The 22,290-nt window shown below is 34.2% G+C and overlaps 3 protein-coding genes across 5 annotated transcripts in view; 2 read left to right on the top strand and 1 right to left on the bottom strand.

Moving 5' to 3' along the window:
• The window catches only part of LOC125810154 (uncharacterized), a 316,103-nt gene that overhangs the window by 279,637 nt on the left and 14,176 nt on the right, over window positions 1-22,290 (top strand). The window lies entirely within an intron of this gene.
• On the bottom strand, window positions 3,266-4,812 carry LOC125810162 (aspartyl protease family protein 2-like). Its single transcript, XM_049489685.1, has one exon. It carries the CDS (start codon window positions 4,810-4,812, stop codon window positions 3,427-3,429), a length of 1,386 nt encoding a protein of 461 aa, XP_049345642.1. The 3' UTR covers window positions 3,266-3,426.
• Window positions 9,999-22,290, top strand: LOC125810165 (uncharacterized). 2 transcript variants are annotated; one of them, XM_049489688.1, is made up of 11 exons: window positions 9,999-10,143; window positions 14,008-14,157; window positions 14,273-14,342; window positions 14,452-14,580; window positions 14,672-14,735; window positions 14,825-14,912; window positions 15,978-16,062; window positions 16,316-16,372; window positions 18,307-18,414; window positions 21,151-21,221; window positions 21,755-22,290. In XM_049489688.1, exons 2-11 carry the CDS (start codon window positions 14,054-14,056, stop codon window positions 22,149-22,151), a joined length of 1,173 nt encoding a protein of 390 aa, XP_049345645.1. In that variant the 5' UTR covers window positions 9,999-10,143; window positions 14,008-14,053; the 3' UTR covers window positions 22,152-22,290. The 2 variants fall into 2 exon arrangements, with proteins under 2 accessions (XP_049345645.1, XP_049345646.1); XM_049489689.1 differs by lacking the exon at window positions 9,999-10,143 and adding an exon at window positions 13,312-13,335.

The raw sequence follows: 22,290 nt of genomic DNA, 5'->3' as shown, positions 1-22,290 counted from the left end.
GCATGTCATGTGCGGGTAAGTTTTTACCCCGAAGGTTTGATCCACGATAAGCATGTTCTTGCATTTTTCTCAACTTTTGTATATTTATTTTCACTTCTTTTCTGTATTTTACGTTATTTATATAATTTTATGTATATTTTTTAGATTTTAATATTTTTATGTTACTAGTTATAAAAATATGTACTAGATTATTAGTTTCAAGGTTATTTCATATGTTGGAAAAAAATTCTTAATATTTTTATATATTTTAAAATTTTATTTATTTATTTATAGATTTTAATATTTTTGTTTGACGTCATTTGTATAAATATGTACTCAATGGTTAGTTTCAAAATTATTTCATAGAGAACTTTCGTAATTAAAAAAAGGGTAAAGGGTCAAATATGCCCCTAAACTATTCGAAAAGATCTAGATATACTCTCCGTTTAAAGTTTGGCTCACTCATGTCTTCACTGTCCAACTTTTGGTCTAACTATGCCCTTATTGGCGTTAGTTGGTCTACTGGACATATCCACCTCATTTTTCATTTCTTTAAATGTCACATGGAATTACCATGTCATTTTGACTTTACCACATGACATTTATATGAAAATGGAAAGGGATCAATTATGCCCCTAAAAATTCGAGCCCATAAACATGAGCCATAAATCAACCCCCTTTTTAAATAAACTACCTGACCCGTTTTCAACAATTTTGTTTAAATTTTTATTTTTTTCGATAAATCCCAAAATTAGTAATTGATTAATAAAAAATAGGAAAAATATGAAAAAAATATAAAATTAATGCCAAAAATTCACAAATAAATATTGTAACCTTAAATTCAACAATTTCAACAATTTTTTAAATTTTTTATTTTTTTTCGGTAAATCCCGAAAATGAGTAATTGATTAATAAAAAATATGAAAAAAATATAAAATTAACGCCAAAAAATCACAAACAAATATAGTAACCTTGAATTCAAAAATTTCAACAATTTTTTTTTTATTTTTTCGGCAAATTTCGAAAATGAGTAATTTATTAAAAAAAAAAAAATTAAAAATTGTTGAAATTTTTGAATTTAAGGTTACTATATTTATTTGTGATTTTTTGGCGTTAATTTTATATTTTTTTCATATTTTTTATTAATCAATTACTCATTTTTGGGATTTACCGAAAAAAATAAAAATTTAAAAAATTGTTGAAATTGTTGAATTTAAGGTTACAATATTTATTTGTGAATTTTTGGCATTAATTTTATATATTTTTTTCATATTTTTCCTATTTTTTATTAATCAATTACTAATTTTCGGGGTTTACCGAAAAAAATAAAATTTTAAACAAAATTGTTGAAAACGGATCGGGTAGTTTATTTAAAAGGGGGGGTTGATTTATGGGTCGGATTAGGTGTTTATGGGTTCGAATTTTTTAGGTGTATAATTGATCCCTTTCCATTTTCATATAAATGTCATGTGGTAAAGTCAATGACATAGCAATTCCATGTGGCATTTAAAAAAATGAAAAATGAGTTGGATATGTCTAGCAAGCCAACTAACGCCCATAAGGGCATATTTAGACCAAAAGTTGGACGGCGAGGGCATGAGTGAGCCAAACTTTAAACGGAGGGTATATCTAGACCTTTTCGAATAGTTTAGGGGAATATTTGACCCTATACCCTTAAAAAAATATTATCTACCATGTTTATGAGTCATTTGTGAATATGGCTATTCTAACAAATTGACCACCGCCTTAATGTATTTCCTCTATTTCATATTAATTGAATTTTTAAAACTTTTTTTATTGTTCAAAATAATTGAATTGTTCAAAGTTTAAGATGGATGTTTAATTTTTTTTCATATTTGCCTTTTCATTTATTAAAATTTTATATTTTGTAGGAGATAAACTACACTACTTACAAAGTTATATTTATGATTTCACAAAGGGCAATAGTGAAAATTATAATTTATATTATGTGGTTAAATGTTTTTCTTAATATGTATGCATTGTAGCACAAATTCAGTTAATATGAAATGGAGGGAATAGTAACATACTATTGCTATTTTGATTATTAAATTCAAATGGAAAATGTCGGACTTGTTTATTAACAAAATTAATAAATTCATACATTGAAAGAAATGAAAAACTTTGATAAATTAGTAAATTGATAAACAAGAAAAGTGAAAGGTTTGAGGTGTAGAAATCATGAAAATTATGTTTATAGTTTGAGGGGTTGAAATCATGAAAATATTGAAACATGCTTAAATGTAATAATGATCATGTCTTGTAGGAAACATTTTGGAGAAAAAATATAAACTGTTTTAAGTGAATTGCTTATAGAAGAAAATTATTGGCATATTTTTTCAAGTTTGCCCTATATTTAATGAACTTTTTCGTTATCATACATTTTTTTAAAAATAGTTTGGGAATAATAAAAAGAGTAATACTGAAAAGTACCTTTCGTTATGTCTTTAAATACTTTTTTAATTATTAAAGTACTTTTTTTAAAGAATATGTCGCACCTCTAATAATTCACAACAATATACTTAATATAGACTCGAGAAGGATTAAACTTTTTACATTAATCGTGACAGGTTATGCCAAAGAGAAATAGTAAACTGTGTCATTTAGCAACACCCATTTTAATTAACCACTTTTTTTAATGATCTTTTTGTTAATTTTTTTTTAGCAAAAAGACACCATCATTAGCACATAATGATGTGATCCAACTTATATCAATTTATCAAAATTAGTTGTATAATTTTTTATTAAATTTAATTACGTTCTATTGATATTTTGATTATTAAATTCAATTACAAGAAAAACGCCGGACTTATTTATATGAAAAAAATAATAAATTCATATATTGAAAAAATGAAAAACTTTGACAAATTAGTATATTCATAAACAAGAGAAGTGAAAAGTTTGAGAGGTTGAAATCATGAAAATATTCAAACATGCTTAAATGTAATAATGATTGTATCTTGTAGGAAACTTTTTGGAGAAAAAAATAAACTGTTTGGAGTCAAATTTACGATAAGAATGTACTTCTTCTATTCTAATATAACATTAAAGGGAATTGTTATAGTTCGAGATATATTTTTCATGTAGTTTGAATTATTATTATTTTTAAAAGTAATAACTTTTAATTTATATTTTTCTTAAGAATATATCATACCCAATAATTCACTCGAAAAGTACTCAACTTTTTACATAAGTCGTGACAGATTATGCCAAAGTGAATTGTGTCATTTAGGAGCACCTTTTAATTAAACCTTTTTTCTAATTATCTTTTTGTTAAAAACAAAAATTAGCAAAAAGACACCATGATTAGCACATAATGCAAAACAAAAACATGTGAAGCTGTTCCTCTTTTTCTGCAAAAGTGCTAATATTATCTCTGCCTTTCCAGAGATTCATTACTAAACAAACTGTTTAACTTAATTTTTTTAATTAATAAGAACACCCACGAGGAGCAAACCCTAATCGAGAACCCGCAAGATCAAACACGACCCGAAAACCCTGCTGCTGGATATTCCCAATTATTGACAACCCGCCATTTGTACCCGCAAATCCAAAGCAGTATCTCCCTTCACCGTTCACCGGAATCATATAATTCGCCGCCGGTAATGCCACGTCCGCTCCGGCAAAGTGCAAAACCAACGTCGGTACCTTCGCTTGTGTTTTACCCGACAGATCATAGCATGTATCGAACAAAGAGAAATTCGGTGCTCTCTTCAAATCCTTAGCACCTAATCTGAAAGCATCCCTCACTGCTATATAACCGGGTCGGGTCAACCGGGTCACTGAAGTACCCGAATCGACTATAACCCCACCGTTACCTTCAGTATCAAGCTTGAACAACTCCGGCGTGACCGCCGGAACCTTCGTACCTCCGACGCTAATTCCGGTGAGCTCCACGTAGTAAAACGTGTCGAGTTTTGGATTGGTGAGGAGAGGGGTAAAAATGGTATTTCGGGTAATTGCTGATTCGCCGAAGACAATATAGGACGGTTTAGCTGAACCGATCCGGTCTACAAGGCAGTATGAGAATTTCTGACCGAACCGGCTACCGGCTTGACCCGGAAACGAGAGTTTCCCTTTTCCTAAACCCAATAAACCGGCAGCTCCGATAAACAAACCTTCGTTATCATGGCCACATCCAAAGGAAATATTGGTAACAGTTGTTTTTCTGAAATTCAAAGTTTCCGTCGAGTATTCGCCGACGGTAAACGAACCATCGCCGTATGAGACTTGGTAAAGGCATTTGTTCCGATTGTTACAGCCGGAGGAATCAAGCCGGCGGCACAACGGAGAATCACAAGTGACCGGAGAGAAGGAAGATGACTTACTCGGGTCAAAAACCGGGTCGGATTGAGAGTAACATTTAGCACAAGGCAAACATTGGATCCAAACAATGTCACTTCCAGTATCGAGAACTAAGTAAACGTACTTAGTAGGCGTACCGATTCCAATACGAGTAAAATACTCGCCGCTACCCTGAGATAGACCGGAGATAACAGAGCTGCTGAAATCCTTACCGGTGGAATTAGCAGCGGAAGCAGAAAGAAGGGAAAGGGATTTAGCTCTAATAGCATCGCGTTGGAGACGGAGTTTGAACAATGCATGTGGAGTTGCATTGAAGGAGGAAGGTGAGAGTAAGTCGACATGGTGTAATTGTACAGAAAGAGTGTTTTCGTTATCAGAAGAGAGTTGTGGTTCCCATGAGAGGGATTGAAGTTGAGGGAGGGAATTTAGGGTAAGTTTTTGATACTGAAGAGAATGAGCTGCAACAAAAATGGTGAAGAAGAAGAGAATTGAAATGAGTTTCACTTCCATTGTAGAGAGTTGAAACTGTGGATGAGAGTAGTAGTGATATATTGGGAGTATAAATAGAGGATATAATGTGTGTGAACTTTTGACTTTAAAACAAGTGTGTTTCTACTTGCGAGTTTGAAGAACCGTTGTATTGTGCTACGGTATAGTGACACCGTTTCCAATGCTCTGCACTTTTTGTTACTATTATCTCATTTTGTTCGTTTTTTTTAAGATCATGAGATGAGATTAAATAGTATTTTGATATATTTTTAATTTAAAATTATAAAGTAGGAAGGCTTCTGAAAATTATACAACATAAAATATATTAAGTATTATTATTATTATTATATAATAATAATGTTTTTTATTCCGTTGGCAAGTGCAACACGGCAACACCTACATTCCCTTCTTTCCGTTGATGCTTCAAATTTGTTGACAAATCGGCACAAAACAAAGAAAATAGGTGTTCGTTTCTAGTTTCTAGTGGTCATTGAGGACCAATTCACTATTCAATTTGTGTTGCACGTGAATTTATTGATATTTTTTTAGTATTATTAATAATCTAATGTATTGTTTGTTGGCTCTTGTGCTTTAAAAGAATGAACAATATAAGAGAGATTGATTTTTCATTCAACACTTACTTTTTTCTTTTATATTTAAAGGTAAAAGATAAATATATCTCCGAATTGTCGTAAATGATATGCAGATATTCTTCGTCATACTTTTGGAACATTGGTGCCCTTGTCATAAAAAAACTAGAGCATATATGTCCTTCACTCTAACAGAAGGTTAAATAGGGACACGTGGAGCAATTTTATCCTTTGATCCGATATTTAATAAATTCGGGTTGATGGATAAGATTATGACACGTGTATATTTGTTAGTATAAAGGGTATATGTGCTCTAGTTTTTGGACGGCAGGGGTACCAATGTCCCAAAAGTATGTCGGAGGGTATCTGCATACCATTTACGACAGTTCGAAGGTATATTTGTTCTTTTTCCCTATATTTAATGATGTATTCATGTTTTAAAATTTCTAAATCCGACTCTACCTTCTAACGACTTACTAGTACTTGTAAATTGTAATTAGAGTGGAGGAGATGCCAAATTTTTGTGTGTTTTTCCCAATTGATTATGAATGCATGTCTAGTATTTGCGACTATGGTGACATGTAATCTTTATTACAACTTTAATGTCCAGACATGACGCCACAATGTTCGAAGACAATTGGTTATAATTGGTAAAATTAGGTGTTTGGTAGTGTTATGTGACTTGAAACCATAAATGTTACTTGCATATTATTGTCATTTCTGTTTGTCTTTGAGCTAATATGCTCCACTTAAATGAGTAATATATATTGAAATGTGATTTTTTAAAAATAAATTAGTAGTGTAATTCGATATGTTATAGTATCACATTATTTACTCGATTTTCGATGTTGTTAGAGTTAGAAGATTGAATGATTACGCGACTTTGTTTTATCTTTCAAAAGTCATTTAATTTTGTCAAGTTAGATTTCATGATTATTATTCTCAAAAAATAATTTCCATTACCTACTTAATGACATATTAACTGTAAATTTTTGACATCAGAACATGTTGTTAACCTTGATCACATAACTTTTGATCAATTCACTCTCTCCTTATAGACTCAAAATGATGATAAAGTTAGAACATTCTGCTTCAATTATCCTATTGTCCGTTAAGAAATAAATTATTTATATATTAAAATTGCACAATTAATATAATATTTGATAATATTTTAATCGATACGAATAAAATTAAGTAAATTATATGGTAGTATTTTAATTGATATGCATAAAATTTAGTAAATTAGTATAATATTTGATTACTAATTTACAATCTTACATCACTAAAATAGGTATAATTTAAAGGTAAATTTATGCATTATTTTATATATAAATAATTAAAATCGACATAACTAAAAAAGGATATGAAAGTCATCATTTTGGCAGAAACAAGTGGAACTTCCCGTGACTTGGTGAAATTTGTTTTTTTGTTCTTGTTCCAAGATTTTGCCTTGTGAAGCTACGTGATTACCGTGATCATAATTTTTTTAAAAGAAAAAAAAAGGAAAAAAGGTTTTGCATATTATTTTTTTTTATTTATAGTTAATTTTGTCTGTGTTATATATTGTAGAAAATGTCAAAAATAATCCCTTATGTTTGAATTTTTTTTTAGTTGAAACTCACATTTAGAGGCACAATTTGTAGTTTTTGCTATTTTAAATTAAATTTATTTCTAAAGTTTGGTGTAATTCTTATTTAAAAAAAATATTTGTTTAGTATCTAATGCCATTTTTTAGATGATATATTTTAGGATTTGATGAACTTCTTAGTGTTTATGATTAAAACTTTTTATCTCAATTGTTTTCATCATATTTAACGAGCATAAACTGTTAAATATTTGATAAAGACTAAAAATAATATTTTTTAACAAACTTAATTGATCAAAATTGTTTTGTACATATTTAAGGGCACTGCTTTTAAACATAAGGGGAATATTTTTGTTATTTTCTCTAAGTACAAGTATAAAAACAATTTAAAAACCTAACCTGGATAAATGTTTCAGGATTTGACGAGACTATCTTGATGTTTATGATTAAATTTTTTTTTCTATTGTTTTCATCAAATTTAATGAATATAAATTGCTAAAGGCTTAAGTCATCGACAGACACTTAAAGTTGTCCGCATAATTCACTTAGACACTTAAACTGAAGCTTATACTTATTGAACACCTCTACCCTTTCAAATTTGAATCAATTAAACATTTTTTGCCTACATGGCATTTTAAGTGTAATGCACGGACAAAGAGCGCGTGAAAGCAACTAATTAGACTTTTTAAAATAAAAAATCCCTTTCTTCTTCCTTGTGATTGCTGCCATTACTCCTCCACCTTACCACCAAGCAGCAACCACCGTCGCCACCGCAATCTCGCACCAGTAACTTTCTTCTTCCTCTTCTTTGCTTTTTATCCAACCATCATTATCATTGTAGTTTTTCATATTTTTCATTATCACCGTCATTATATCCATTTCTTCCTGTTTGGCACCTCTTCCATTAACGCCACTGCTTGTTCGCTTTTTTTTTCTTCAAATATAGAATCGATTCAAATTTTATTTCCTTTTTTTTTTTAAATCTTTGTCATATTGTTGATTTATGGAAGCAAACAAACTTACAAATTTATAACTTAATCTTACTTTGAAAAACTTATGGCGGGGCAAAAGAAACTCGAAGGCTTATTCGAATCCTGTCGGTTGGTGACGATGAGTTTTTCACTCATACAAGGCTACTCCTCGCCGGAGAAAGAAGAACAAGAATAAGAACCCCAGTACGACATTGACGACGACGGAGATGATGAAATTCCACAGAATTGTTACAAACCTTTTTTAGCCCTAACCCTTCTTCTTCCGAGCTCTCGTCTGCCATTGATGCTTTTTTCGAAGTAAAATTCTCTAATTTACTCTCTTTTTTTTCAATTAATGCAGAAAAATAATAATCTAAAAGGATAGGGCAATAAGAAAGCTATATCCTCTTTTCATGTTAATATGTGAAGTACAGTTTGAAGCATTCATGCTTAAAATTATTGGAGATTTCACGGTCGTCGGAGTTTTTAAACAATGTTAAAGAGTTGGAATGGACAGCGATATAGTGGTGGAATAGCAGGGGAAGGGTTTGGGTGGTGGGTCAGTCGGTTGGGATTACAAATTTTTTTTAATAGTAAGTGATTTTCTTTTTCCTTCACATTATAATACATTTTAAAATATTTTTTTTAAATTCAAATAACACATGTCATTATTTAATTTGTCAAATTGCCACGTCATCGCGAGTGTATTTCACTCATTTTATACTTTTAGCTAATGATCCAAAAAATGTTCAAATGGTTCAAATTCAAAGAGGTAGAGGTGTTCAATAGGTACAAGCCTGAATTTAGGTGTCTAAGTGAATTATGCAGACAACTTTAAGTGTCTGTCGATGACTTAAACCATTGCTAAATAAATGATGGCAAGACCCGTTTGGCCATAGATTTCTCAAATAATATTTGGGGGAAATTTGGCAAATAGTGTTTATCCATATAATTTGCCATTATTTGACAAATATTTTTGGCAAATATCCCAAATTCCCAAATACTCCCTCCGTTTAAAAAAGAATGACATCCTTTCCTTTTTGGTCAGTTTAAAAAGAATGACCTCTTTTTTTTTGGTAGCATTTTAATTTCAGCTTTCTACGTGACATGTTTAAGACCACAAGATTAAATGACAATTTTGTACATTTTACAAAACTTTAAATTAGGATCACAAGATTCAAAAGTCTTTTTAATTTTCTTAAACTTCGTGCCAAGTCAAACTAGACCATTTTTTTTTAAACGGAGGGAGTACTAGTTTTTTCTAGTATTTGGGCCAAATCTCATTATTTGGGATCTTTTAAAAATTGAAATTTTACACCAAACTTTTATCTTTTACAAAAACACCCTCTATAGTAGTTGTTTGCATTGCATTACATAATTTTTTACGTGAACACCAAAATAGTAATGAAATATTCGATGAATATGAAAGTGATGATATGATTGTTGATGAAAATGATGAACAATCGGCTCAGGGTAACAAAGTCATGTGTTTTGTCTACTTCACAATGTATGGAATGATGCTTGTTGCACTTACTCCAAACTACCACATTGCTCCAGTGTCATGGACACTACTTTTTATTTGTTGCAACGAAGAGCCAATTGACTTGTAATACAAATGTATGGTTAGTTTTGATAGTTTTTAAAACTTATGGTATAAATCATATTTTTCTAAAAAAATGAAATATGTTTTTCAAATATTATGGCCAAACACATGGTGAAATTTCACCAAAATAATATTTGTCAATAATATTTGGAAATCTATGGCCAAACGCTGGCCAAGTGACAAACTTTAAAAATCAAAATTGTTCAGTAATTAATACTTAAGGAACTACTTTGAACTACCTTCAAACATATGGGGACCATTTCTGTTATTTTCCCCGAGTATAAGATGGAAACAATTTAAAAACCTAGCATTTTGGTAGGTATAAAAAGGACTGTCAGCCAAGCCGCCGTCCGCCACCTCCGCCCACCATCGCTGCTGTAAAACCACCCTCTAACTCCATGAAATCTGGCTAGCACCTCCATTCACCGTTAAATCCAAAAAGCATGACCACGGTACAGTAAAACAGTCCAAAATCATCATTTCTTCACCAACAGAATCCCAGCGTTTAACTCGCTGACGCCATTGGCTAAACACAAGGTCCAGCAGCTCTGTTTTGCTAGTTCTGGGGGGTTTCGATCAGTCTAGGTCACTTCCTGAGTTCAGGTTCCTGTTTAGCCGAAGTTTTTTTTTTTTCTTTTTTTTCATTTAAAGCATCTTGTGACTGATTTAAGCTTGTAATAAGAGACGAAACATGATTTGAAGTTTATGAGTTTTGAACTTACTACCAAATCCATAGCTCGTCTTAGTTACTGGATTCAAAGTTTAAAAATTGTAGGTACTCGTGTGAATTTTTATTATAAATACAGGGCCTAAGCAAAAACTTCTGGGTTTGGCTGAAGCCGCAAATAATACTCTACCTCTGCCCTAGCTTGTAATGTATATATTGTGTTGATTTGAATCATGTGGATATTTTTAGATGACGAAATAGTTGAGATGATGAATCAGTCTATCATTTGAGTACTCTCTATTTGAAGACTCTAGGTTGTTTATCTATTTTGTTTTCTTCACCACATTTGTTGAGAAATGTAGTCAAGAGTCCATTTGTGACTGATTTCCTTTAGGGAAATACTAATGTCTCTTTGGATAACATTAGCAGAACACTAATGAAAGCACAGTTTGTTCCCACTTGGTAGTTGCCAACATTCTTTATATCTTAATTCTCTTCTTCTCGACCATCCTTCTGAGTTCCATCTACAAGATTCCCTTGGATATCTTATCATAATTCCTATCCATTGCAAATTTAAGTCGTTCAATTTAGATTTGTGATGTTGCTTGCTCAAATTATAAATTCAAAAGTGCAATGTCAAGATTAAGTTGTGCCTGTGCATGCTTTAAGCACAGATGTGACCATCTGCACTAATATAATCAGATAGTGGAAAAACCGAAAACATTATACAGGTATGCCTACCTCTTTAATTGGCACCGACTGTAAAAGCTCTTAAATTATTGACAATTAAAAGATCTTCAGTGATCAACTAGGTTGACCCAGAACGGACTGAAATTCAGCCATATGTGTCTAAACTTCAATCTTCTGCCATATGAAACTTCAGACATTCAGTTTGAAGTTAGGTTGGAACATGAATTTCCCCATCTATCCTCACTTTGAAATTACTCACTCAGACATGAGCAATATTTCCAATACTACAAAAAATATTATCTACAATATCATGTCAGACACTGATAGTTCACGCCTAACAACGAGTTTTGTTTTAGAAATACACTTTTCATCTCCTTCCACTTTATTTTGTCAAGTACTCTAACAGTGTTGACCCACCATACTTTCCCGTTTATGTTAAGAAGCATAACATAGGGATTATTTCGTTGGAGCTCTCACATTGGGCAAACATAGGTGATGTTGCTCCATTGTTGAATAAATCCAAGTTCGGGATGTTGATTGTGCATATACCATCCTATTAATTACACTTCCATATTGCTTTGTGTCAAAGTTGGATTTGCAGATGGTGACATGAGGATATTAGATTATCAATTCACAATGTTTACAATAACATACTAGTGTAATCCCACAAGTGGGATCAGGGAAAAGTAGGATGTATGCAGTCCTTAGTTCTACCTTTGTGGAGATGACCGACTGTTTTTGATTGACGCTCGACTCAAAATATAAGTTTTCGAAGAAGTATAGCAAGACTGCACAAAAAAGACAACAAAATAGCAAGGTACAAAGAAAATGCAACAACAAATAGTAATACTTTTTTTTTTACCCCTTGGAGTTCCCACCTTTTTGCTCCCTTGGTGACTCGAATTCATAACCTTAGGATTGGAAGTGAGGGGTGCTTACCATCTGAGTATTAAGAGACTGTGCGACTACTAAATAGTATTACCATTGAGGGGAGTAGGAGGAGACTATCCCTCTACCTCTCCCACATAAAGTGTGAAAATACTCGGCTATCTACTAACCTTCTATCCTTATTAATTACCTCCAATTTTTTCTATCTAGGCTTATTCCTTAGACCTCAATAAGCTGGAATTGTGCCATGTTATGTCTAATTACCTCCCCAAGTTCTTTTTGGCCTACCTCTACCTCTCCAAACTCTTGCCACCAGTGTTCTTAAAGGCGAGCGCCTCTCGCCTTTGGCGACAAGGCGAGGCGAGGCGAGGGGTTTGCGCCTATTTCAGGCAAGGCGTGGCGAGATCAAAAAGGCGAGCCAAGGCGAGGGGTGACGTGGAATTGGCGATGCAATAGGCATCGCCTTTTTCTTTTTTTTTTTTTAGAAGTCTGAATTTTAATAATTAAAAAGCCAAATAATCAAATTAGGGTTTTTTTTGGGTATTTTTTCAAACTTATGACGCGACTGCTGCTCCTCATTTCGCGACCGGAGACTTGAAATCAATCCCTCGACTGGAATTAGAGTTCGCGACTGCTGCTGCTGCGATTGGAAACTTGAAGTCGACTGTCGCGACTGCTGCTGCTGCGAGTTCGCGTCTGCTGCTGCTGCTCAGCTTGAAAAAGTACAGAGAAGAAGAAGAGGAGGAGTTTTTTCTTGAAAAGTACAGTAAAGTACAGAGAAGAAGAGAGAAGAAGAAGAGGAGGAGTTTTTTCTTGAAAAGTAAAGGAAGTACAGCTTTTTTAGTATCTTTTTTCAAAAAGTAGAGTCTTTTCAACTTTTCTTGAAAAAGAAAACTAGAGACAAAGAGTTTCTCTAGATAAGTGTGTCCTTTTTTATTTATAAAATAAATTATACTTTTAATATTTATTATATTTTCTCTCTTCTTTAACAATTATACTCCTCTTATTTTGTATGTAATTATATCAAAATATGCAATTCATTATTATATATATTTCATTAATATTTTTAGTAATATTTTATTATATATATATATATATATATATCACTTATTTGGTATTAATTGGCGCCTCGATTCAAAAAGGCGAGCGCCTCGCCGCTCGCCTCGCCGCGTGGCGAGGCAGGCCCTTGTCGCCTTTTGTCGCCTCTCGCCGTCCAAAACACTGCTTGCCACAACCAACCTCTCACACCTCCTTATTGACGCATCTATGCACCTTCTCTTCACATGTTCGAACCATATCAACCTCACTTCCCTCATCTTGTACGCCACAGAAGCCACTCCTATCTTGTCGTGTATAACTTCGTCCTAATCATATCTCTCCTAGTATGCCCACACATCCATCTGAGCATCCTCATTTTTGCTATCTTCATCTTCTGAACATGTGTGCTTGACAGGCTGCATCCTTGTGTAGAAAATAATAGACAGCAGTATAAGATGAGAAAGCAATGCAAGCGCTTTCGAAAGCAAAACAGAATCTGTAATTAGCATTAAGTACAGATGCATCACTTTACTACTTTTTTTTGGGTGTGACACAGCTATTGCAAATGATATAGATGCCATGATAGATTTATTGGGATCTTTACACTAACAGCAGTGATGTTCTGCTCCCTCTGTATATACCTTTATAGCACTTTCTTGTTACTTCATTGAATATGAAGTAACCTATAACAATCATAAAAAAAGTAAAATATGAGGAACAAAAGCTATAAACAAGAGAAAATAATCTGTATATTCACCAATGCTGTAGCAGGAAGATTTTTCATCTAGAGTCTACTTCAGCAACTAGTGTCTTGAACTTTTTGATGTTAATTTCATCATCTTCTTCTGAACTCATTAGTAAAGCATTATTGGAAATTTTCGAGTAAGATTTATGCTTATTGCTTGGTAAATAAGAGAGAGAAAATACAAATGGCTAGTCCATTGATTGATTTTAAGGTTAATTTCCTTTTCCTTAATTCGTGATTGAAAGAAACAATTTATGAATAAAGCTGCCAGTAACGACAAAATTTGCTATACGCAGCACTTCATTAACTCTTTGCCGTTACATCAGTTTAAAGAATTGATAATCGTTACTGGGCCCTTTTTTTTTTTTGGTTGTTATTTTGGTTACTTTTCCCAAAACATGTTAGTTTTGCCACTTTAATTAATTTTTTTATTAATTAGGTTTCTCGGAGACACGCCGTGCATCGTAAGAAATAACAGAGTAGTGATGGAGAAAGAAGAAGAGCTACAAGAATCTTCTACTCCTTGCTTGCATTTAGTCTCTGCTTTCCTCGCCTGTGAATCCCCTGATTTTGTTGTCTCATTTGCCAGGTTACTATTTTCAACCCCTGCTCATCAGCTCATGTTAACTAACACCAAATATAGTGTAATTGCAATTGCACTCTTAATTGTTTCGTTTGACTGAACAATGTGTGAATTACACTAGGGATTTTGGAGGTGGTTCCATTACTGAAAGAGTGCAAAGTTTCATATGGAACGTATGTATCAACAAATCCGTAAGTTCATTAAACCTCTTAACTGTCAGTTAAAAGATTTTCTTTCATGAATAGAATTATCTCTTGAGGTAGTTTTGTTTGATTTTCAATGAACTTTTTAATGCTGCAGGATGTAAAGTGTAATTTGCCTTATTTGAAAAGATTCTTAAAGAAACTCATTGTTGAAATCGAGTCAAATGGGGACGTTGTTTTGGATGAATTATATGAAAAGTATATTTATTGTCTGGCTTCTGTGAAGGTAAATATTTTTAAAAATTGCTATCAATAATGATTAGGATTTTAGCATCACCATGTAATCATTGTGAAATTGGCCTCCTTTTTGTTGCAAGGATGATGAATTGGCAAAAGGAAGCACAAGAATGTTAAGAAGATTTTCGTTTCTATTTCCCAAGGGTGGGGAATTTTTTCTTTTCGTTCCTTTTTATAGAATGATGTTTAGCTACTTCTAGTAACATTGAGTTTCTAATTTTTGGTGTACACAGATTGTTCACCAGCCTCGAGTTGTCAAATATTTAGGAAATTGGAAGTCACGTTGCAATGTTCACTTAACATGCTTGAAGGTGATACAGGGTATATACTGTCCTATTTCTTTTTCTTTTTGACGGGAGTTGACTTTTTTCAAGGATATGCTGCCCTAGGTTTTTGAATCTGGTTGAAAGATACTTCCATGAGCACGTTTTCAGAAATTTTGAATCTTTGGATGCTTTATAACTTTTCTTGTAGATATTCTCTTATTGCAGCTGGGAATGACTAACAAGCTTTCTGGGGTAACATATTATGCAAAGTAGCAAGCTGGTTGACAATCTATATGTCTAAGCTCTTCCTTGCTTTTTTATTATGGTGGTGTCCGGGTCAATTCTCACTCACCTCGAGTCCTCGACTAATCCACTTGGTACCTGCTACCTCCCACATGTATAGAATAACTCCGTCCACCAAAGTAAACTCAAATGAAAGAAGTCACTTAATTTTTATATTTTTCGTTTTCCCTTTGATGTGATTTGAATCGTGGTCTTCCACGATGGACTTCAACTTTCAATCCTGTATGCTTACGCTTTACGATATCTACCAGTAGCCTATTTGGAAAGTTAAAAGTGCTTATAATAGAGAGGTCTGGCCAGGCTATGGGTCCCTTGCTCGCGGTATGAGCTAACTGCGAGAAAGTGTTTGAGTGTCCAAGACTTCTCACGCAGGGGCTCGTGATGGGCAATGATATACTTTCCAACCTCTTCTTCCCAACTTCATTCCCTCACTCCCAGGCTCACTGCTCGTGACACAAGGGACAACATGAGGATGCCTGGGAGTTGGATCAAAATTCCAAATATAAATTTTTAACTCCCTTTGGCCACTTAACTGCTACAAGCCTACAACCACTTCTAACTTGTACCATAACTATGTCACGTATTCCAATGACCCCACCATTCTCGTGTGGGCGCGAATACTCCTCAGAGTCACTTTAATCACATCGTTAGGCATTTAACTAGCCCGAGATAATTGATTGTACTTTCGAGGCTATACAAGAACTGCCTGATATTGTGAAATATTTGCTTCTCTGTTGTTTTATAATTTGGTGCAAACATTCTATTCCCAGTGTAACGGCTGATCCAATATGCCCTCTGTATTTCTTGGTTGAAGCAGGTGCTCAATCTGGCCATCAGGTCTGTTCCTTTCAGAGTTCATACTTTCTTTTCCAGAAGTGTTCTCAGATAAATCTTGTCTTGAGGTGAGATAGCTTGTAGAAGTATTCATCTGTTTGTCTTAGTTTATCAAATTGTTCCTCTACAATGTGTCTTAGGGAAAATTGAAATGTCTAATCTTGTTACATCTTTGTGGATTTTTCCAAGGTTGAGTGTTGTTGCTCTTCATCCTTTTTTTTGTTTGTCAGTTGGCAATGCTCTTTTACGTGTGTAGTCAGCTTGATTAATATAATAACGGAGTTGCTATTTCTTGTATTTAATCTTCTATTAACAAAGCAGGTTGGTTCGGGTGTTGGATTGGTTGGTATCTGTCTAGCTCAGACAAATTGCTCCAAGGCAAGTTTCCTTTTCCATTCTGTATATTTTTTCTGCAAATTCTGCCTCTTGTTTTTTCTCAAATGCATCACACATTCTTTCAATATCTCTTGCTCATTTTGAGCTTCACTATGTGTGTGTTTTTGTTCAATTCCGTTTGTAGATGTGATCATAATTTTGTATGTTCCTGAAGAAGAAGGATCCTCACGGAATAATTTTGGGAATCATTTTTCTCTTCCACTAATTGTATTTGAGGCTACAATTGATTTCATCTTCTCTATTCAATATGTCTCCTCAACTTCTATTGAAAGTGGCTGGGGTGATTGACTGGACATATGGTTTTCTTTAGGTCATGAAGCATGTAATTGATAATGACTTGATGTGATCTATCAATTTCCTCAACTGCAATTCGGATCAAGCAACCCATGCTCTTGTCACCCAATTGCTAAAAGTGAAAGAGAAGCTCTTTTGCAATCATGAACATTTAGTCTTATTTTTCCATAACATAGTTTTGCCATCATAAAAAAAGAATTAATGCAATCCAAGTGGTGGCACTTTTTGCTTAGTCTAGTAAGTTATTAAACAGTGTTTACATCCTAGGATAGATATAGTGGCCATCCTCATTTTAGCTACTGAAACAACAGACATTTTAGAAGCTTCGGTTAATAGTATTCCTATTGTTAAACATACTAGTGTTCTTATGAATAATACAACAACCACATATTAGTATAGTCCCACACGTGGGGTCTAAGGAGGGTAGAGTCTAATTAGTCCCACAAGTGGGTGTAAGGAGGGTAGAGTGTAAGTAGATCTTACCCCTATCTTGTGGAGGTAGACAAACTATTTTCGAAAGACCTTCTGCTCAAATGCATCAAATATAAATAGTCATGAACGAGAAAATACAACAATGAAGAAAACATGACAATTAATATCGGAAACAACACAAAACATATAGAAAAGGAACAATAACGTCATATGATAACATATATCAAAGACAAAGAAATTGCATGAATAAGGCTAATACTATGACATACACGACACTCTAGACTACCATTAAGCATTCTCCCATCGAAAAGTAAGACAATGCTCAATTACCTACTAACCTTCTACTCTAATTTGCGACCTCTATACCCTTTTATCTAAGGTTATGTCCTCGGTAAGATGTAGTTGCATCATGTCCTATATAACCACTTCTCCCAATAATTCTTTTACCTATCTCTACCTCTTTTCGTTCCCTCCATATCCAACCTCTCACACCTCCACATTGGGACATCTGCTCTCTTCTCACATGTTCAAACCATCTCAACCTCGCCTCCCTCATCTTGTCCACCACAGAGGTCACTTCCACCTTGTTCCAAAAATCTTCATTCCTAATCTTATATCTTCGGGTATGCCCACATATCCATCTCATCATCCTCATTTGGCAACTTGCATTTTTGAATATAAGAGTTCTTGATTGCCCAACACTCCACTCCATACAACAAAATCGGTCTAACCACCACTTTGTAGAACTTACCTTTAAGTTTTGGTAGTACCTTTTTATCAAACAAGACCGCATCAATATGATGTGTTACATCATAATCGATCTCCCCATTTCCTTTATAAAGGGAGTAGTAGTTGATAGAATACTATTTATGCTGATATGTAGCATAAATCGTTATTAATTAAAATGTACTTTATGAGGCGCTGATCACTTCTTAAAATGTTCACTTATTTTGTCAGAAATTGCTCTAAAATCTAGTATTGTTGCATCTCAGTTTTGATGATGCAACAAGCCTCATAATTGGATTAACTTTCAACATTTTGGTTCTATGTTACAACAACATATTCCCAGTGAAATCCCACAAAATGGGGTCTCGGGAGGGTAGAATGTACGCTGCAGTAATTTTTCTTTCTGTTTATTTGTTACCAAAAGGGTATGGTTAATTTAGAGTCTTCTACATATAATGATGCAGGTAATACTTACAGATGGTGACTTATCAACTTTAGCAAACATGAAGCTCAACTTGGAGTTAAATCAGCTGGCAACTGATATGTTAGGACATACACAAAAAAGCAACACGGTTAGTGATCATTAATTTTTGCTTATTTGTGTGTCTTTTTTGATCTTACTATTCTTAACTTCTTCCCGTTCTATTCTGTATTTATGAAAGTTGGCTAGTTTGACAATCAGCTTCATGCAAGCCTGCTTGGGTAGAACTGGTGGAGATTTGTGTACTTGCTTTATAATCTATAACCAAAAGAAGTGTTGAGGAAGCACCTGCCGACCTGATTATTGAACAGTAAAATCATATTAATTTTTTAGTTAGGACATAGGCGTAATTTATGCGTGTGGATGTTCTATAATGCTAGAAACTGAATTTCTTCAACTGTCCAAGGCATTAGGTTTTTGGTTTCTCAAAGCATTTTTTTTACAATAATTTTTATAACGATGGTTTGCGGGTCAGTTTGTACATGTATCATCTATTTCATCATTACCTGCAGGCTCCCACCAATACAGGTACTATGTAACTCCACATCTCCACTCACTAAGGATTAACTAGATTTGTACCTACTCTAATCTCCCATGGTCTTCATTCCACCTTCGTCGACCATTATATTGCACCTTTGGATTTGTTCGCCAAGCAAACGGTTGATATCCAATCATGGAAGTCCAAATAGTTTTGGGAATCATTTACCATTTAAGTTGAATCGATGTTATAGGGGATGAAGATCTTAATTAGTATTCTGCTTATCCGCTACTGCATGCCGCACAAAGTATATATACAAAAAAAAAGGAAGACGAAGAACAAAGAAATCCAGAGTGCGGCCAGGAAGTTTATGAACTCTGAACTCAAACTGCTGACTGTTACTGGCTTTCTTTATTTCCATCATAGTTGCAAATATATTTGTGGATGAAGTTGAGAGTCTAACCTAAACCTTAAGGCAATGGATGGAGTGGTGTAGGAAAATATAAACTCTTTTGGAAACCTTTACACAACCAATGAGGGACAAGTATAGCATTCTCTAACACTTCCTGACATGTGTAACGTCCTTCAAGGGTTTACACATGCATTTGATTTTAAATTTATTTTCTTTATAAGTAGAGAGAGAGAGGCCCAACAGAAGTAATCTTGGAGTAGGAAGATAGATTAGGCTCAATATGCTAATGAGTGAACCTGGAGTAACGCCGGTGGCTCGATTTGAATTGAGAGAGAGATAGAGAAGCCAAAGCAACCCCATGGATTGGTTGAGAGAAGAAGCCTAGAGTGACAAAAGATGAGGTTGTGAAAACGTCTGAGGCTCTGATACCTTGTAAAACCCCTTTGCCGACCTTCACACCACCTGGAGTGATAAAACATGAAGAGAGAAGGAGGTTGTGTAAATGGGCTCATAAAGTTTTAGCTCTAATACCATGTGAAGGAATCTGAGGATCCAACCCAAAACCTTAAGGCAATGGATGGAGTAGCCTAGACATTATAAACCCCTTTGGAAACCCTCACACAACCAATGAAGGTCGAGTGTAGCATTTTCTAACTATATACGTTGTAATTGTAGACTTCCTAGATGGAGTAATTATCTAAAAAGAACATTTGTATAAATAGTTGGGTTGGATGAAGAATTTGTTCTTTTTGTCAGAGAGAACACCGTGTGGTGTTCTCATTGTCAAAGCGAACACGGTGTGGGGTCCACATTAAAATACAAGAAAAGTTTTTAAAAAAAAGAGTAATGATTGGAGAAGAGACATTGTGGACGCCTACTATTTTGGTTGCCAAACAAGTTGGAAATGCAAATTGCAAATAAGCAAATCTGATTGGTTGAAAGGGACAGTAGCTTTTACATTAGATAGAAGCCTTCCATTTCATTCGTTGATACATCATTTCAAAGAGAGAAATACAGAGAGAATTGAGAGCAGTTCACAGACAGTGATAAAAAATATTATGTGAAGAAAAATAGAGAGTGTGAGCTGTGTTATAGGGAGGTGGCTAAAATAAAAGAAGGTTGTTTCTTTTGAGTTTGTTGCAGTCTTTTGAGACTATCAAGTGTGTTAAATTTCTCACTATTGTGATTTCGTATTGCTCGTCTCGAGTATTAAGGTGGCTATTATTCTTTTGTGATTATTATTTCCCAAAACACAGCACATGAAGAAAATTGTCTCAAGATACTTGTTGAATTTAAGCCTTCTAAAACTAAAAGGAAGTCGATGGACTATTTTATTTTTTTCGGAACCTATGAAGATTGCCTCCATGATCGGTTCCTGTTGCTGCTAGTGTAGTCCATGGAATCTTTCGTCTAGTTTTTGATCTTTGACGGGTGGCTCCCGTTCACGGTAAATGCAATTGACTGCTATTGTAGGATGTTTACATGATGTATCTGAAAGTGGTATGAGTTACTTGGAAGGTGAAAGTAAAATTTCCAACATCTTATTGTGGTTCCTGAAAACCGAGTCACTGCGAGATGAGGACATCAAGTTTCTGTATTTATATCTATGCCTTAATCCTATGTAGGGATTGTTTTTTGGGTATATGCCATGTTTTTTTAGGCCAACAAATTTTTCGTTGAAAGTTAGTCATTGAAAACCGGAGCTCCTTTTAATGCAACAGAGGTCATTAGCATAAACATGATGTTAGTGAGTTTCACAAGTTGAGCCATTTATGTGTCTGAAATGTAGTTGTTTAAGCACTTATAAGCTTTTTGGTACCTTCTTGATACTGTTTTTACCAATGAAGTACTTTACCTTTTGAAAAATAAATTATGTATCTAAAATGTCTCGTAGAGTTGGCATAAGTTGCAGTTAAGACGTATCTTTTTGGATTCAGTTGCAGTGCTTGTATTTGCCATGGGAGTCTGCCGCAGAAAATGAGCTACGTGAATTCATGCCAGATATAGTGTGAGTAGTTCTTCTTAAGTTTGCTTTTGTTATTTTTAGTACCACAGGCATTACTTTCCTTTACTGTAATACTTTAATCTTTGAGGAATGGACCTGCTGTTTTGACTGTTAGAAATCTTGTGGACAATAAATCAAAAACAGATGAATTTATAGGCCATTCAAGTTACGAGACTAAATGACCGATGCTGCAGTATTTGGTCTATTATTGTAAATTTGAGTATTGACGGGGAGCTTTGGCGTAACTGGTAGAGTTGTGTCATATGACTAAGAGTTTATGGGTTCGAGCTGTGGAAACAACCTCTCGTAGAAATGCAGAGTAAGGCTGCATACAATAGACCTTTATGGTCCAGTCCTTCCCCAGACCTCTCGCATAGAGAGAGCTTAGTACATCGGCTGTCCTTTTTTATAGTACATTTGAGTATCGTCCCAAAAGGGTTGTGGTGTTGAATAATTTTAAATATCCTCGATTGAGTTTCAAGCCTTAGTATCACGTTGCCTGCATTAGAACCGGCTTTTGACTTTCCTCTTTAAAGTTTGGGTGCAGATGTGATATATGATCCACTGTGCCTACCTCACCTTGTTCGAGTCCTCGCGATTCTTTTGAAGCGGGAAGATCACAACCTACATCATTTGAATAATGGCTGCAAGGACTACTATCCACCTGACCGGAGATGTTTTGAAAGTGAAGAAAGTAGTTCAGCAGGTGACCTTGATTTGTCACCAGGATTAGGTCAAGAGCCTGTTGCATATATTGCTTCAGTAATTCGCACTATCGACACGTTCAATTATTTCCTTTCGTTGGCTGAAAAAGAGAAGTTACTTGTATCCGACATCACTGAAACAATGAAGCCGCTTGACTTGCTTCCTTATGTAAAATCATACCAGCGGTCTAACGTAAGGATGTTTAAAATTTCATATTTGCACAAATAAGATTACTATGTAATCAGACAGACTTAAGTCTGCAGTGTGGATTGCCACAGGTGAGAAAAATGTTGAAGTGAATACTATTCCAGGAGGCGGAAGCTTTTTTTTTTACGAGATACAAATAGAAATTTCTCTTTATTTGATT

This window comes from Solanum verrucosum, unplaced genomic scaffold (assembly GCF_900185275.1).
Source record: "Solanum verrucosum unplaced genomic scaffold, falcon-dt-bn FXZP01000281.1, whole genome shotgun sequence".
NCBI classification, from domain to species: Eukaryota; Viridiplantae; Streptophyta; class Magnoliopsida; order Solanales; family Solanaceae; genus Solanum; species Solanum verrucosum.
Note: the sequence above shows the minus strand (reverse complement) of the source record. Positions and strands in the feature narration are given on the sequence as shown.

Coding starts and splice junctions, on each gene's coding strand:
- LOC125810165 (XM_049489688.1), top strand. CDS start 14,054: ATGGAGAAAGAAGAAGAGCTACAAGAATCTTCTACTCCTTGCTTGCAT. Junction 14,736..14,824: donor TTCGTTTCTATTTCCCAAGG/GTGGGGAATTTT, acceptor TGGTGTACACAG/ATTGTTCACCAGCCTCGAGT. Junction 18,415..21,150: donor ATACACAAAAAAGCAACACG/GTTAGTGATCAT, acceptor TTTTGGATTCAG/TTGCAGTGCTTGTATTTGCC.
- LOC125810162 (XM_049489685.1), bottom strand. CDS start 4,812: ATGGAAGTGAAACTCATTTCAATTCTCTTCTTCTTCACCATTTTTGTT.